Source organism: Podarcis melisellensis (genome assembly GCF_964234715.1).
Source record: "Podarcis melisellensis genome assembly, chromosome: 4".
Classification (NCBI taxonomy): Eukaryota; Metazoa; Chordata; class Lepidosauria; order Squamata; family Lacertidae; genus Podarcis; species Podarcis melisellensis.
This window is the reverse complement of record NC_138531.1, coordinates 82,844,928-82,860,297: the sequence shown is the minus strand read 5'-3', so window position 1 is coordinate 82,860,297 and position 15,370 is coordinate 82,844,928. Positions and strand designations below refer to the sequence as shown.

Here is a 15,370-nt window from a genome sequence, read left to right as displayed (position 1 = left end):
TCAAGCGGTTCACTTTGATGCTGGGAACTGCTAAGCCCCTCCCTCTCAAACAAGGATAGTGTGTCTCTTCCTTGCCCTTTCCCCAACCTCTACCCCTTGTCCAATGAGCGCCGCTTATTAATTCCCACGCCCCCTCATTCACCAATAGCACTGCTCTCTAATAGCCACGCCCACTCCTCTTCAGGCTCCAATAGGATTTTATCCCAACTTTGACGCGCCCTCCCCTCCTCAGACCGGAGGCACAGGAATCGAGGGCAGGGGATTAAACGGCGGGTCCGCCCTTGGGCTCCTATTGGCTAGGTCAAGGGGTGGGCGTGCCCTTCTGAAGGTGACGGCGGCGGCTCTCGCGCTGCCTCTGAGGTCCGTTGCCGAGGCAGCTGAAGGGGTTCTGAGGGCGACTGCTGGTGCTGCGGAGGCCGGCGCAAGAGCGAAGATGTTGGGCGGGCGGCAGGTGCCGAGGACGCTTCGGGTGAGGAGGGAAAAAACTAGGCCAGGCCCGGGGGGGGGCGGGTTTGGTTATGGAGGTCCCGCTTTCCCCTAACGGACTACCCGGCCGCCTTCCTTTGTCCTCCGCGCTTCCCCTCAGGGACGGCTGAGCCCCCCTGAGGCACAGCGGGCTAAGCGGCGAGCCCCGCCTCTCTTCGTCCTTCCCTGCGTCAGCGCCGCGTGCCTCTTAGGCCGGGCCTGCGCGCATGCGCCAGGACGAGCCCACCTGAGGTGGCAGAGTCTTGCTGGCATGGAGCGAGCCAAGGAGACCCGTGTTCGAGCGCTCTCCTGTATTTTCTCTCTCCTAATAAATCCTTCCTGAGAAACGCTGCTCTTATTGTTGTGGCCTCCCTCGAGTTTTGCTGCCCTTTTTTTTATTAAAAAAATGTTTTTTAAGGATGTCTCTCTGTGCATAATGTTCCAAAGGTGATTGTCTTCTCCTATACTTAAGTGGTATACAGTGGTACCTCGGGCTATATACGCTTCAGGTTACAGACTCCGCTAACCCAGAAGTAGTGCTTCAGGTTAAGAACTTTGCTTCAGGATGAGAACAGAAATCATGCTCCGGCAGTGCGGCGGCAGCAGGAGGCCCCATTAGCTAAAGTGGAGCTTCAGGTTAAGAACAGTTTCAGGTTAAGAACAGACCTCTGGAACGAATTAAAGACTTAACCCAAGGTACCACTGTATTCCCAAATTCTTGCTACCTTTGAATTCTAACACACAGAGAGTGTAGTGGGGATCAAGTTGCTGCAAGGTCACATCACTTCTTGTCCACTTCCCCCATGACTGCCTGCTTTAAACCTTTAATGTTGTTAACTGTTGCATTTTAAATAAAAAATAGGGTTTTATTCTGTGGTGGTACTGGCACCTAGGGTCATGGACATTTGCCAGGGCCCACTCCAGTCCTGAAGCTGAGATCCTGAAGCTGAGGCTCCAATACTTTGGCCACCTCATGAGAAGAGAAGACTCCCTGGAAAAGACCCCAATGTTGGGAAAGCTTGAGGACACAAGGAGAAGGGGACGACAGAGGACGAGATGGTTGGATAGTGTTCTCTAAGCTACCAGCATGAGTTTGACCAAACTGCGGGAGGCAGTGGAAGACAGGAGTGCCTGGCGTGCTCTGGTCCATGGGGTCACAATAATAATAATAATAATAATAATAATAATAATAATAATAATAATAATAATAATAATTTATTATTTATACCCCGCCCATCTGGCTGGGCCTCCCCAGCCACTCTGGGCGGCTTCCATAAAACCAAAAATACAATAAAATATCACACGTTAAAAACTTCCCTGAACAGGGCTGCCTTAAGATGTCTTATCGGACATGACTAAACAACAACAACTCCAGTCCTTGCAAGAGCAGACTCTGCAAGTTCCCTTGTGGAAGGCAGAAGCTAATGTCTGGGGACTCAAGTGGCCACAGGTGCTGGAGATGGGAGGCCCACGGAAGACAGCCTGCCCAGCACCCCCAATAATCTGAAGCTAGACCTGCAATTTACATGCTACTGTATCTGTAGGCAGGGCCTAATTCTTGCTCTGTGGTTCCCCTCTTAAAGGTAAAGGAGCTCTCTGGAGCAGAGACAGCCCAATATTCTTTGTTGCTTGAAACAAAAAAGCCAATCAGCAGATCTGCTTTCCTCTTTCTGCAAATGAACATGAGGAGGTATGGTCCATCAGAAGATCTCCTGTGTAAAGGGTCATCTACAGGAGAACCTCCTGGTGGAGTTTACCTTTTTTGGATAAAATCTTCCCTCCATTCTGCTGCCCTCAATGATGCTCAAAATCTGCTACTGTGGTGGTTGTTTCATGGTGTTTATGCATCTAATATCATTCATAAGTTATGTTTGTATCAAGGAGTAATGGCCTCTTTTAAAACAGCACTCCTCTGGAGCTCGCCTGAAAGCTGCTAAAAAGAATAAACCTGAATCCTCATCTTTATGTGTGACTGCTTACTGTGGCAAAAGTTATCTAAATAGAGAGGCTAAAACAGAGATTAAAAACTGCTCAGTGTGTCTGTCAGAGTTTGTTAACCTAAGTGGGCTAAAGGTTATAGGATCAAAAGGGTAAATTACCAAATAACATAGCTCAGCATCCCTGACTTGTTTTGCAATAGGATTGTACAATATTGCAATATTGTTTAACTGACAGTTATTTTAAGCATCAGGATTTTTGTAAAGGTATATTGCTTGAAAATTCTTCACAAAGTTATGACAGTTGTTGTTGCCCTTTTCTGCCTATTCACTTCTGGAAGTACCGTATTTCAAAGAGTAGCAAATGCTGCTGCTAAGAATAAGAATAATTCTAAAGCTTCAGAGTATTAAGAAAAACAAACAAGTGTATTTAAGTAGCTTGTTTAAAATATGTTAAATGGAAAAACACAATATTTTTGAATCCGTAAACCAGATGTTTTTGCACTTACTGAAAAATAAACTCTTTTTCAGATGTTAACTTATGCAAGCAGAGGCTACTCATCACAACGTGGCTTAAATGTAAGTACCAATTGTAACAGGACTTCAGGTATTTGCGATGGCAATACCATACTTTGCCCAGCTCTACAAGACCATGTTCTTTCAAACAGCGAGTTGAGATATATTAAATGGATTAAGGGCCAGAGTGGGTGTGATGCCAAACATATCACTTCCTGATGTTCCTTGGGTTTTAAATTGCAAATGAAACATATTAGGGGTGGGGGGATTTTTGCCAGGACTATGGTGTGCAGGGTTTTCTAACTCGTTCCTCATCTGCTGTGGTCCTGACAAAAGATGCCTTGCCCACATAGATGCATTTTCGTTTTAGGAAGAACTATTGGTACCAATGTAAGCTCTCCTGGTGGGGCTGATAGTGGCCAAGGGAGGAGAATTTTCACTGGGACCACAGCCTAGGGCAGAGCTTTCTGAACTTCATGTTGGTGACACACTTTTTAGACATGTATCATTTCACAACACAGTAATTCAGTTTTACTAGCAAACCAGAGGTTAAACTAACCCCTTCCCAGCATTCGCGCGACACACCTACACACTGCAGCCGACACACTAACATGTCTCTACATATAGTTTGGAAAGCTCTGGCCTAGAGGCTAAGGGTTAAATTGGATTTGCTGCACACCACAGCCTGACAAAACACTCTACCATTCCACACTTCGATTAGGAATTAAAAAGCAGTGCATTCAGCCAGTGGCGTAGCGGGGGGGGTGCAGGGGGGGCCGGCCGCACCGGGCGCAACATCTGGGGATTGGGGTTAGGGGGCGCAAATCCATGGGTTAGAGGGCGCAAATTACTTGCCTTGCCCCGGGTGCTGACAACCCACGCTACGCCACTGCATTCAGCATCCTACCTAGTCTGGCCCTAAGAATGATACATGTCTATCTATGTACATACTTGAAAAGGTTACCTTGCTGCATGCATCTGATAAAGTGGGTTCCTATCCAAAAAGTTGTTGTTGTCAAAGTGTGTGCCATTGGCTCCCAGTATGTTTCCGAGCACAATTCAAAGTGTTGGTGCTGACCTTTAAAGCCCTAAACGGCCTCGGTCCAGTATACCTGAAGGAGCGTCTCCACCCCCATCATTCTGCCTGGACGCTGAGGTCCAGCGCCGAGGGCCTTCTGGCGGTTCCCTCATTGCGAGAAGCAAAGCTACAGGGAACCAGGCAGAGGGCCTTCTCGGTAGTGGCGCCCACCCTGTGGAACGCCCTTCCAGCAGATGTCAAAGCGATAAACAACTACCTGACATTCAGAAGACATCTTAAGGCAGCCCTGTTCAGGGAAGTTTTTAACGTGTGATTTTACTGTATTTTTGGTTTTTATGGAAGCCGCCCAGAGTGGCTGGGCAGGCCCAGCCAGATGGGCGGGGTATAAATAATAAATTATTATTATTATTATTATTATTATTATTATTATTATTATTATTATTAGATTCTAGGATGCCATAGAATTTTGTTGTCTCACTGCTGCAAATAACTTGTGTTCTCTTTTGAAATTGTCTAAGTAGACTGCCTATAATTTGGCCTACATGGGTTGTTACAGAACCTGCAATGTAGCTTCCCCCTCTCTCAATGTTTTCCAGCACTAGATAATATTATTTCTATTATCATGCTGTCTGATCCACCTACTCACTCCCTGGCAAAAAAAGAATAAGTAGGAAGTTCTCCCATCTGTATGTCTTATTTCCTTTAATTATCAGCAGTTGCACAGCCTTCTTGCTAAGATATAGCACATATTATCTTTGAGTAAAGAGACATACCAATTAACTTATATATTTATTTTTACATTTATTTTTACTCCAAGGAGTTCAAGGTGGTTCTCCGTCAGTTTCATCCTTGCAATAACCCTGTGGAGTAGGTTAGGCTGAGAGACTGTGGCCCAAGTTCACCCATCAAGTTTCATGGTATGGTTAAGGGGACTAGAACCCTGGTCTCCCAGGTCCTAGTCTGATACTCTGACCACTACACAACCCATCATACAGGAATAACCAGATGTTTCTGGAGCATACACTTACTTTGATAACGGCTAAGTCTAATCTTCCTAATTAAAACAGAACTTAAGTCTTGAGAATATACCTTACTGTGGGTAACTATCATAATCGTTGCAATGGTTTTGTTTGTTAGGAAGTAGTAATTGTAAGTGCTGTCCGGACACCCATTGGCTCTTTCCAAGGATCCCTTTCATCACAGCCAGCCACTAAACTTGGTTCCATTGCAATTAAAGGCGCAATTGAAAGAGCAGGTAAGTCTGGACTCTCTTCAGAAGGCTTTGTGGAACAGGGTGGGATGGTGATGGATTGTTTGGAAAATATTCACGATCTCTTCTGATCCAGGTTAAATAGCAGCTAGTGTTTGTTGTAATCACCCCTTGTCACTTTGCTATTATGCCAGGACAAGTTAGCCAGTAAGTATTCATGCTGTTCTTTAAAGAAATCAATTATGCATGTGCCCAAGGTGTATCTGTAAAGTACGCCATCCTTTTTAAAGCATGTCACACTCGGTCTGCTTTTGAGCAATTCTTAGTCCTCCATTGTCATTGCTCTGCTACGCTCTCCCCTGGTTTATTCTCAGTTCTGACATGGTTCAAGGATGATTTATTGCAAACCTGTCCCATTTTCAGTTTTGGCCATTTGCATTCAAGTGAGTAACCCAGGGACTAAAGCAATGGTGATCAAATTTGTACAGCAAACATTGTGCTAAGCTTGCAAAAAAGTACCTGCTCTGCACCACTTCACAAGTGATTTTGCGTAGAGGTTCTGAGCTAAAAGCAGGGAGAGCTGCAATCTAGATGAGCTTTTTAAGGACTTAACTTTGCTCCTCAGTTTTGTCCATAAACAAAAGCTAAGTGGCAGCTTCAGCGTCTATTTCATTCTTCTTACCCAGATGTTTCTTTTCTCTCTCCTTCTGTGAGCATATTATCACTTTATGCTTGGAAAATGCCTTCTCTGATTTTTGCCATTAGGTATCCCTGCACAAGAAGTGAAAGAAGTCTACATGGGCAATGTTATTCAGGCTGGACAAGGACAAGCTCCTGCAAGACAAGCAACCCTTGGTGCAGGTACCAAAACCGTTTTATGGCTCATGACTTCTTAGGGCACAAGTCGTAAATCCAACAAGGCATGAGTAGATTTCCTTTCATGCAGTGGGACTTCTTCTCCCCACACCCGCAGCTCCTTCAGAGCCCCCTGAATCAGGTCCAGTGGGTCTCCCAGACCTCTAGAGTAGATTCTGAGGGTGTGCAGGGAGCTACAGTGGGGGAGAAGGTGAAGCCTTTTTCACTAGCAGAGAGATGACATTGGATACAACCCTCAATGAGTAAGATTCACCGCTAAATTATAAAACAGGTAAATAACTGAGAAGTACGATTCACATAATACTCAACAAATTAATCTGAGTTTGAATTTTAATCTGAATCGGCCTTCTGTTTTCTTCAAACTGCCATAATCAGAACTGGAACATTTTTTGAGTTACCTTTTCTTCTTTTTCTCCTTCTGTACTTTCACTTCAGCCTAGTGTCCTTAGCATATATGGTGGTGGGGAGGTAATATGTTGCCTAATAACACGCTGCTAGTTTTCTGATGTGGTGAAGTCAAAGGGTTGAATCCCAAAGATAAAATGTTATGAATGGAAGGAACTACCGGAGATGTCAGGAATGGTCTTTCATCTTTATAGAACTGAGACTAGTATGAGGGGACACTACTGGTCTGAAAAACACATGGTATCAGGAAGTCAGTGGGATTCTTTGGCATGAGTTCCTTTTTAATTGATTAAAGGAACTTGATATATTCCATATATGCAGCTGGCTGACAATTCTTTGAAGTTTATTTTTATTTTAACTTGGCTCAGGTTTACCAGTTTCTACTCCTTGCACGACTGTCAACAAAGTTTGTGCCTCTGGAATGAAATCTATTATGCTGGCAGCACAGAGTCTGGCATGTGGGAGCCAGGTAGGAGAGTCAGTATATTCAGAAGACTTGTAAATACGTGGAAATGTATAATCTCTTAAATAGGCTAAAAGCAACTGTTTATAAGAGCAAATTTGCTGGAATCCTTTTGTATGCCTCTGAGAGCTTCTGCTCTTGCAAGATCTTCTTCCTTTAAAAAGGAAGTGTGTCAGAGAGATTTCTTGCCAACTGTACCAAACCACACTGCTTTGATTATTGTGCTGGTATGGCTTCAGTATCTGACTTGTCTATGTTATTTCCTGTAACTTTCCAAAAGTTTGACTTCAGCCCCAAAGGCGCACTCTTCCATTCTCTCCCAATACAAACTATTAACATTTTATATTAAATCTACACAATTTTGGGGGGGACATCAAAAGGATATGCAACATGAAGATTAGCATAACCAGTGGGTGGAAAATTAATAACGCTGTGTGACTATCTGAGGATTTTTATAAATTATTTTATTTATTTAATAAAATGTATACACTGCTTGTTTTTCAATATATTAAAAAAAACCTCAAAGGAAAGGAAACTCCATGGCCCTCCAGATTATGTCAGACTAAAATTCCCATTAGCCCAGGCAGCATGGCCAGTGGTCAGGAATGATGGGAGTTGTAGTCCAACAATATTTGAAGGGCTACAGGTTTCCCATTCGAGTGTTTGTTATTGTGTATGTACCCTTTTGATTGTATGACGAATTGCATTGCAACCTTTTGCCAAAACATCATTTAGATCTGAGCCAAGCAATTCAAAGGTGTGGGAGAGAAAGTGAAAGATGAAGGAACCTTTTTCAGGGTTTTTATTTTTCTTGCAGAGGTCATAGTGGGCAGGAAAATCAGTATGCCAACTCCAGGGCTGGCATATTTCCCCCTTATTTTCGGGGAGAGGGCGTTCTAGGAGAGTGGAGATTCTGTTGACAGAGGGGGAAATCTGCTGTATCCTAGGCCTTCCCTAGCACCCTTCAGTATTTTGTTTTCATCCTCCTTGTAAGTTGGAAAAAGCTGTATATAATTTGTTGAAACAGGACGTGATGGTAGCTGGTGGAATGGAGAGCATGTCTAATGTACCCTACACAATGGTCAGAGGAGCAACGCCTTATGGAGGAGTAAAGCTTGAAGACTTGATTGTAAAAGATGGCTTGACAGATGTTTACAACAAAATTCACATGGTAAATACAGCTTTTAATGTCTTGCAAGTTTCGTGGCAGCCTATTTTTGTTGTTCTGTTGTTTTTTTTAAAGGTTCTTTTGGCAAATAGCATGTTCAGATCCTTTCCTACATTTGTTGAGTTTAGGAGCTCCCCCCACCCCCCGTCGCAACCAATGCAATGGCCAGTCCAGGAAAATAAAAAATAAAAATAATAGTCTCCACCTAATCTGAGAAAGGAAAGGAACCGAAAACACTCTGTGTGTGCAATTGCACAATATTAGCGTTTCGTTCATAGAATTTTCTGGTGAAATGTCCTGGAAAATCCAGACGTATGGCAGCCCATGCTGACAGTGTTAACAAGCCATTTTTTTCTCAGAAATGGCTCCGAAATGTCCAATTTATTTTTGCTCAACCACCTTGGGCGAAACTTAAAAAAACTCAAATAGGTGAACTGCTTTTGATCAGCTAGAAGCTGTTGCTAGGAGATTCTGGATAAAACGCTGACTGTACAAGCTTATCTAGTCCATACAGACCATAGGATTCTGGACAGAGTTTACAATTTTGTGAAGGTCATCTGAAAGGTCGAGAACTTTGACCCAGAGAGGAATCTAGAGGGTTTTTTTCCAAGTTCACCCACCCCATCCCCAAATTAGTATTTGATAACAACTAGTGTTAACAGCTTTAAACATTCTGTGACTGTTTCTGGTAAAAATTACACACATATAAAAGTCTGCTTACGTAGTTCAGTTGCTGAATATAAGGTATGGGAACCCTGAGCCATGAGTAGCGAACTGTTGGGAAATCAGGACTACATTCCTGTTTCAAACTTACTTGAGTCCATCTCATGCCTTGTTACACTGCCATTTCTACGGGGAAATACGCTCGGTATATATTACCCCTGCTATGCAAAAATCTCCAAATGAATCCGAACTTCAAAATCTAAAATCCCTGGTAGAGGACAGGAATCCTGAGATCACATTAAGGGTAGCCAAATTCTGTGCGATTGCCGTAAAACGTAGGGAACAAACTGTGCTATCACAATGATTAAGGCCTTAAATGATAATTTTAGGTTATATTTTAGTAACTAAGTTTTAATTTATATATATTTTAACTGTTGCTGTAACTGTATTGTCCCTGTTATACCTAATTGCAAATTCAAATGTATCCCTATGTTTTATGACTTCCTTGATATTGTATGTGGACTGGAACTAGTCTGTGACCGAAATGATAAATTCATTCAGGTCTATTTCTTTTTTAAAAAAAAGATTTAAGCAGATTTAATCCACTTCAGTTGTTCAAACCTAAACTTCCCGGTAAGCAGTTGAATACCCTTTTGTAAACTACCAATAGTCTGGAGATGACGCTACTGAATCTAATGGGATTCAGAATTTGTGAATACATACCAAAATCTTATGCCTAAGATTTCAGCAATGCTGTTGAATTTAGTGCGATTGGCACTGTGGTGTGTTCAGGCTGGCAGTCTTAGTAAATTAAGAGATGATCCGGTCCATCTCTGGTGTTTCATTTGCATTCAGAGTGAGAAGTCGGGGAAAACAGGATGAAACAGGAATCCCCACATGTACATGCAAAATGATTTGATCAGTTTCCTAAGGCTGCAGCCCTGAACAGTTATGTCACTTAGGCTGCAGCCCTACTTGGAAGTAAGTTCCATTTAGCGCAATGGTAGGTTCACCTTTAAATGTGAATAGAATCAAATTTCTCCCCCATCCCTAGTTATCCAATGACCTTTGCTTAACACTCAGAAACCACAAGCGGCCTTGCTTCATGCTGTTTCATTGGAAAAGCTAGCACAGATTGTTTCAGGCAGCAAACAAACCAAGAAGCTTGTGAGTTGCATGGTTTTTTTGTTTGTTCCCAATGTCTAACAGAGTCACAAATGAAATGGGCAGTTTCATTTCAGTTGGTTTAAATTTATTCATTCATACTTGAGTCCATTAAACTCAAAAGTGGGGATTTTGGCGATGGCAAAGCTGATCTACACAAACCTGTCCAGTTTATAAAATGACTTTCAGTGATTTCCTGTCTGCCTCCCCAGGGTAATTGCGCAGAGAATACCGCAAAGAAGTTTACTATATCACGGGAAGATCAAGATGCCTATGCCATAAAATCTTACACCAAAAGCAAGGAAGGTTGGGAGTCGGGAGTTTTTGCAAATGAAATTGTCCCAGTTACTATTTCTCAGAAAGGTAGTATAATTTCATATATAATACCTCCCCACCTTCTGTTTTATGATAAACTATGTACAGAAATGGTATAAAATGTTGTATGCATTCTGGCAAACGTAACTTGTCTATGAAATGAAGACTGAACATATTTTGTTTCTTTTTCCTGAAATAGAGACCATTTCTGTTTACACCCCTATCCCCATATTAAGCTTTTTGTGTTTTTTGATCTTCCAAGCTGAGGTTTGAGTTTTCTTTCTGTGTCCCTCCCCCCCCCCCAAAAAAAAAAAAGTTTTGTGGCCTGCTGGGAAGCCTATCTGCCTTTCCTTTCACAGGAGGCTTAGGGCAGTGATGAAGCAAGAAATGAGACAATGATTTGAAGCATGCTTAACTGCAGCCTTTGCATGTTCTGCTGTTCCTTGTGAAATTAGGGAGTGCCAGCTGTCTAGCCACAAAGAAGTCTGAAATTGTTTAACTAAATAAAGTCTTATTTTAGGGAAACCAGACACAGAGATTAAAGAAGACGAGGAGTACAAGCGTGTTGATTTCAGTAAAGTTCCAAAACTGAAGGCCGTTTTTCAGAAAGAAAATGGTAAGCTCGGAAAAAGTGGTGCCTGGTTTTTAATGTAGTAAAAGCTGGCCAGATTGCATTTTTTATTTAAACATACCTGCATTTCCTTCGGTGAAATGGTTTATATGGATGTGTGTTTTGATATAATGCCAGCCTTGTTGAATTTGAGTTGCTGTATGTTGTGTAGCCAGTGTTTTGAATATGGATTGACGTAGGCTGGAATTTAGGATGTTACTGAGGAATGCACTATATTCACATTGCTGGCTCTTTCAGGAACAGTAACTGCTGCCAATGCCAGTACATTGAATGATGGAGCAGCTGCATTAGTACTGATGACTTCAGAAGCAGCCAAAAGGCTGAATGCTAAACCATTGGCTAAAATAGTAGGTAAGAATCTTATTGACTTTCTAGTGAAATGTTGAGAAATGCTTGATCCTGACAGATAATGGGTTAGACTGACTTTGTTTTAGGTAAGGTAAAGGGACCCCTGACCATTAGGTCCAGTCGTGACTGACTCTGGGGTTGCAGCGCTCATCTTACTTTATTGGCCAAGGGAGCCGGCGTACAGCTTCTGGGTCATGTGGCCAGCATGACTAAGCCGCTTCTGGCGAACCAGAGCATCGCACGGAAATGCTGTTTACCTTCCCGCCGGAATGGTACCTATTTATCTACTTGCACTTTGACGTGCTTTCAAACTGCTATGTGGGCAGGAGTTGGGACCGAGTGGGAGCCCACCCCGTTGCGGGGATTCGAACCGCCGACCTCCTGATCAGCAAGTCCTAGGCTCTGTGGTTTAACCCACAGCGCCACCCGCTCTTTGTTTTACTTTGCCTTTTATCAGCGGGTTACGTTGAAAGGACTGCTTTTTAACTGAATGGTGCAGTCATAGCTTGACAATTTGTCAAACTCGAGAGAATTCAGGGGCCTTTGGGATGTCACAGCTGTTCCTCTAACACTGCCATGCTTACATCTTTTAAAAGCAATAATATCCAGAATTTTGCCAGAGAGGCTGTAAGCAACCATTGCAGGTACTCTAAATGCTGCTATGTATACTAATAATGAATTTTCCCTTTCTGCTTCACATTTGCTCTTTTGCAGGTTTTGCAGATGCTGCTGTTGATCCTATTGACTTTCCAATTGCACCAGCACATGCAGTTCCTAAGGTAATCATTTTATAGCATTCCCCTACCTTCAAATTAAAATCTTCCTCAAAGCAGGCTCTCTCATATTTATCACAGTACGTCAAACAGTAATACTTATACTTCAGAAGTATTCAGAATATTGGATAATAAGACTTAGTGGCAATCAAACATGGAAGGTTTCTTAGAAAACTTCTGCCAAAATCATAATGCAACTTGCCTCTGAATCTTCTCATTAGGTTTTTATTTCTGTTGGCCTTTGTACTTTTATTTTCCGTTTTGGTGTTCACTACCTACTGATAACAAAGTGGTTTTTTAAAATGGACCTGAAAAGCAAAATATATTTGAGTAAAACGTAAATGTTAGCTGACATTTCTCAGCAGCACTGTAAGTAATTTAAGTAGACAATTAAATAGGTGTTACTCCAGTTGCTTTATTGCTTGAAATCTACATTTCACTCTTAGGTTAATGCTGGTATTTTAGCATTGTGAAACACTGAACTATTTAGTTTGTTAATATTGAATTCTGAAGTATCTCAGACCTTAGATTTGATCAGAAACTGGTACACATGGATTTCGTAATACAGGGACTGGGCTTATTTTTTTCTAGAGAAAGTTTACTTGAATCCTGACTGCTGTAGGCAGTGGTAATTGTTAGAATTTTTTTTCACATGACTTGTGGCTTCAAGTCAGTTGAAATGTTTATCTTTATGGTTGGATGTCTCTTGAACTACAGTCCCAATTGTGCCAGTGACCCATTTTATATCACAATTAAGACAGAAGGGCAAGAACCCTCAGACCCTGTTGGTGATAAGTGTTACCTTTTATCTGTGTGTTTCTATCTTTTTCCAGATACTTAATCAGACAGGTCTAAAAAAGGAAGATATTAAAATGTGGGAAATTAATGAAGCATTCAGTGTTGTTGTCCTAGCCAACATTAAAATGCTAGATGTTGATCCGCAAAAGGTGAACATTCATGGAGGAGCAGTCTCTCTGGGACATCCAATTGGGTAAGTGAAGTAATACATTTGTTTACACAACAAGAAGAAATTTGTATCTGACCCTCCCCTCCACAGCAAAGGCAAATAGTTATTATAGTTTTGGTAACAGTATTTAAATGTAAAAAGGCAGAAAGCATTCCTAGTTCTGATGTGTAAATTTACTTGACATGGTGCATTTTAAGTGCTTGCTCTTGGTACTTTTAAACATGCCTACTCTTATTTAAACTAAAATTATTAATAGTTTGCAATATTCTAAGTGCCCTGCTTCATAATCCACTAGGAAATAAGATTACGTAATGGTGCAGAGGAAGTATTAGTCATGTAAAAAAATCCAACTTCAAACCATCAACACCCTCCTTAACATTTATTGTGTTTGGTAGTGTTTTAATCAATTGATGCAGTAGACACAATCAATAGATTTGGAAAATCTCAACCATGGTAACTGAAAAAGTTGTCTCTGAGTCTTGGGACCACAGATCAGTGCATCAAGTTTGGGAACAGGGCGGGTGGGAAAGACCTAAGACAATGAAGAGTTGTTGCTAAGCTGGCCAGTTCTGCATTAGACAGACCCATAGAAAAGTTTACTTTGGATACTCCTTCCCTATTGATTCCATTCCCACGTCCTCTTTTGCCACATCTCTTGCCTCCCTTCCCTCTTGGCATAGTTTCATCCTAACTCATCCTCCAGGATGCTCAGTGGTGCGTGGTTGTCATAGATTAGCACATGCATGAGACAGGTCTGTCACAAACTACTTACCTCTAGTACTACTCTCTTATGCTTCCGCTAGATATTATTTAGCACTATACTGATTCTAAGGCACGGGCTGAAAAGCTGATTTATGAGGTTAAGCGCTAACCTTTTTGCCAATCTATACAACTCAAAACTTAACTAGGGTGCTTTTTCTGTTTTAGGATGTCTGGAGCAAGAATTGTTGTTCACATGGCTCATGCATTGAAGCAAGGAGAGTATGGCCTTGCTGGAATCTGTAATGGAGGTGGAGGCGCATCTGCGATACTAATCCAGAAACTGTAGACTCTAATGGCAAGCCTTAAGGCTCAACTGTCAAATGGCTGTTACAACTATTTATGGAATTGCAGCGCAGACCCCCCTGCCCAAGCTCAGTCTATCATTGTTTTTAAAAAAACACAACTAATTTTTTTTTTTTTACTATATATCCAGTGCAAGTGGTTTTTTTATACCATAGGGACTATAAAATGTGGGTTAAACTTCAATCAAAGACAATAAAGACTAAGTATAGTGGCTGGCTACTGTGGAAGTTTCATTATGTTTTATAATTTTTTTAAAAAATAGCTGTCACAAATACCTGCTCACACTTACCTTGGCATTCAGACTATTTCCCCGTGCCCTAAGGAACGTGCAGTCTTCCAAGTCATGAAAGAAGTTTTTGTGTCTTTTGGCTTGGATAAGACAGGGCCTGCACAGCCCTTGTTCAAGCCCCTCCTTTACCTGCCCCCTACCATATATATTGTCAGGTGGATATAGCCTAGCAGCTGGTAACTATGCCCATCAGCTGAAAGTTACCTACCCCTGCTATAGTATGCTATCTCTCTGGTGTGGTTTCTCCCAGCATAGCTCTAATATGAATTCACAGAGGGCTCTTAAAGGCATGTGAGGACTGGATTGCTGTATTCAAAAGCTGATACAGTGGTACCTCAGGTTACATACGCTTCACGTTACAGACTCCGCTAACCCAGAAATAGTACCTCGGGTTAAGAACATTGCTTCAGGGCGAGAACAGAAATTGTGATCCAGTGGTGCGGCAGCAGCAGGCCCCATTAGCTAAAGTGGTACCTCAGGTTAAGAACGGACCTCCGGAACGAATTAAGTACGTAACCAGAGGTACCACTGTACTAATAGTTATTAGTTGGTTCTACAAAGGATGACAACAAAAGCAGCAAGTTGGTCTACTTAAATTGACAATTTAGAAAGTATACTTGAAGTAACTTTCAAAAGCTGGGGTGTGATCCAGCATAGCATGAACAGTTGTTTGCATATCCTTCCAAATCTGCAAAGGGTTGGGGGACAAGATAAACTGTAAATCCTGTTGCACGAGCAAGTGGACACAACTGGATGTTGCACCTAACATTTGCTATTACACCTTTATAAAGGATTGCTCAGGAACCTCATAAACACTGAGGAAAGTGTGTGTATAAAAGTGATATACCGACAAGGTACTACCTCACAAATTTTTCTTGACTGATATAAAGTTTCCCTAAAAAATGGCCAGAGCTGCATACCTTGAGCAACTGATCATTTGCTTCCAGATTAAAAAGCAGTTGAAAATATAAAAATTGAACAAAGCTACATTGTAGGGATTCCCAAGCTACATTAGTGTGAGTAATCTGCTCTCTCACAACTGATAACATTGTGGTTGAACTTTAGCACCACACTAC

At 41.9% G+C, this 15,370-nt stretch overlaps 1 protein-coding gene across 1 annotated transcript; it reads left to right on the top strand.

Moving 5' to 3' along the window:
- The first annotated feature begins 303 nt into the window (after positions 1-303).
- Positions 304-14,222, top strand: ACAT1 (acetyl-CoA acetyltransferase 1). The gene is made up of 12 exons (XM_081909989.1): positions 304-469; positions 2,934-2,981; positions 5,095-5,212; positions 5,933-6,028; positions 6,817-6,917; positions 7,939-8,082; positions 10,119-10,269; positions 10,742-10,837; positions 11,090-11,203; positions 11,915-11,979; positions 12,807-12,964; positions 13,868-14,222. Exons 1-12 carry the CDS (start codon positions 434-436, stop codon positions 13,986-13,988), a joined length of 1,248 nt encoding a protein of 415 aa, XP_081766115.1. The 5' UTR covers positions 304-433; the 3' UTR covers positions 13,989-14,222.
- The last annotated feature ends 1,148 nt before the right edge of the window (positions 14,223-15,370 follow it).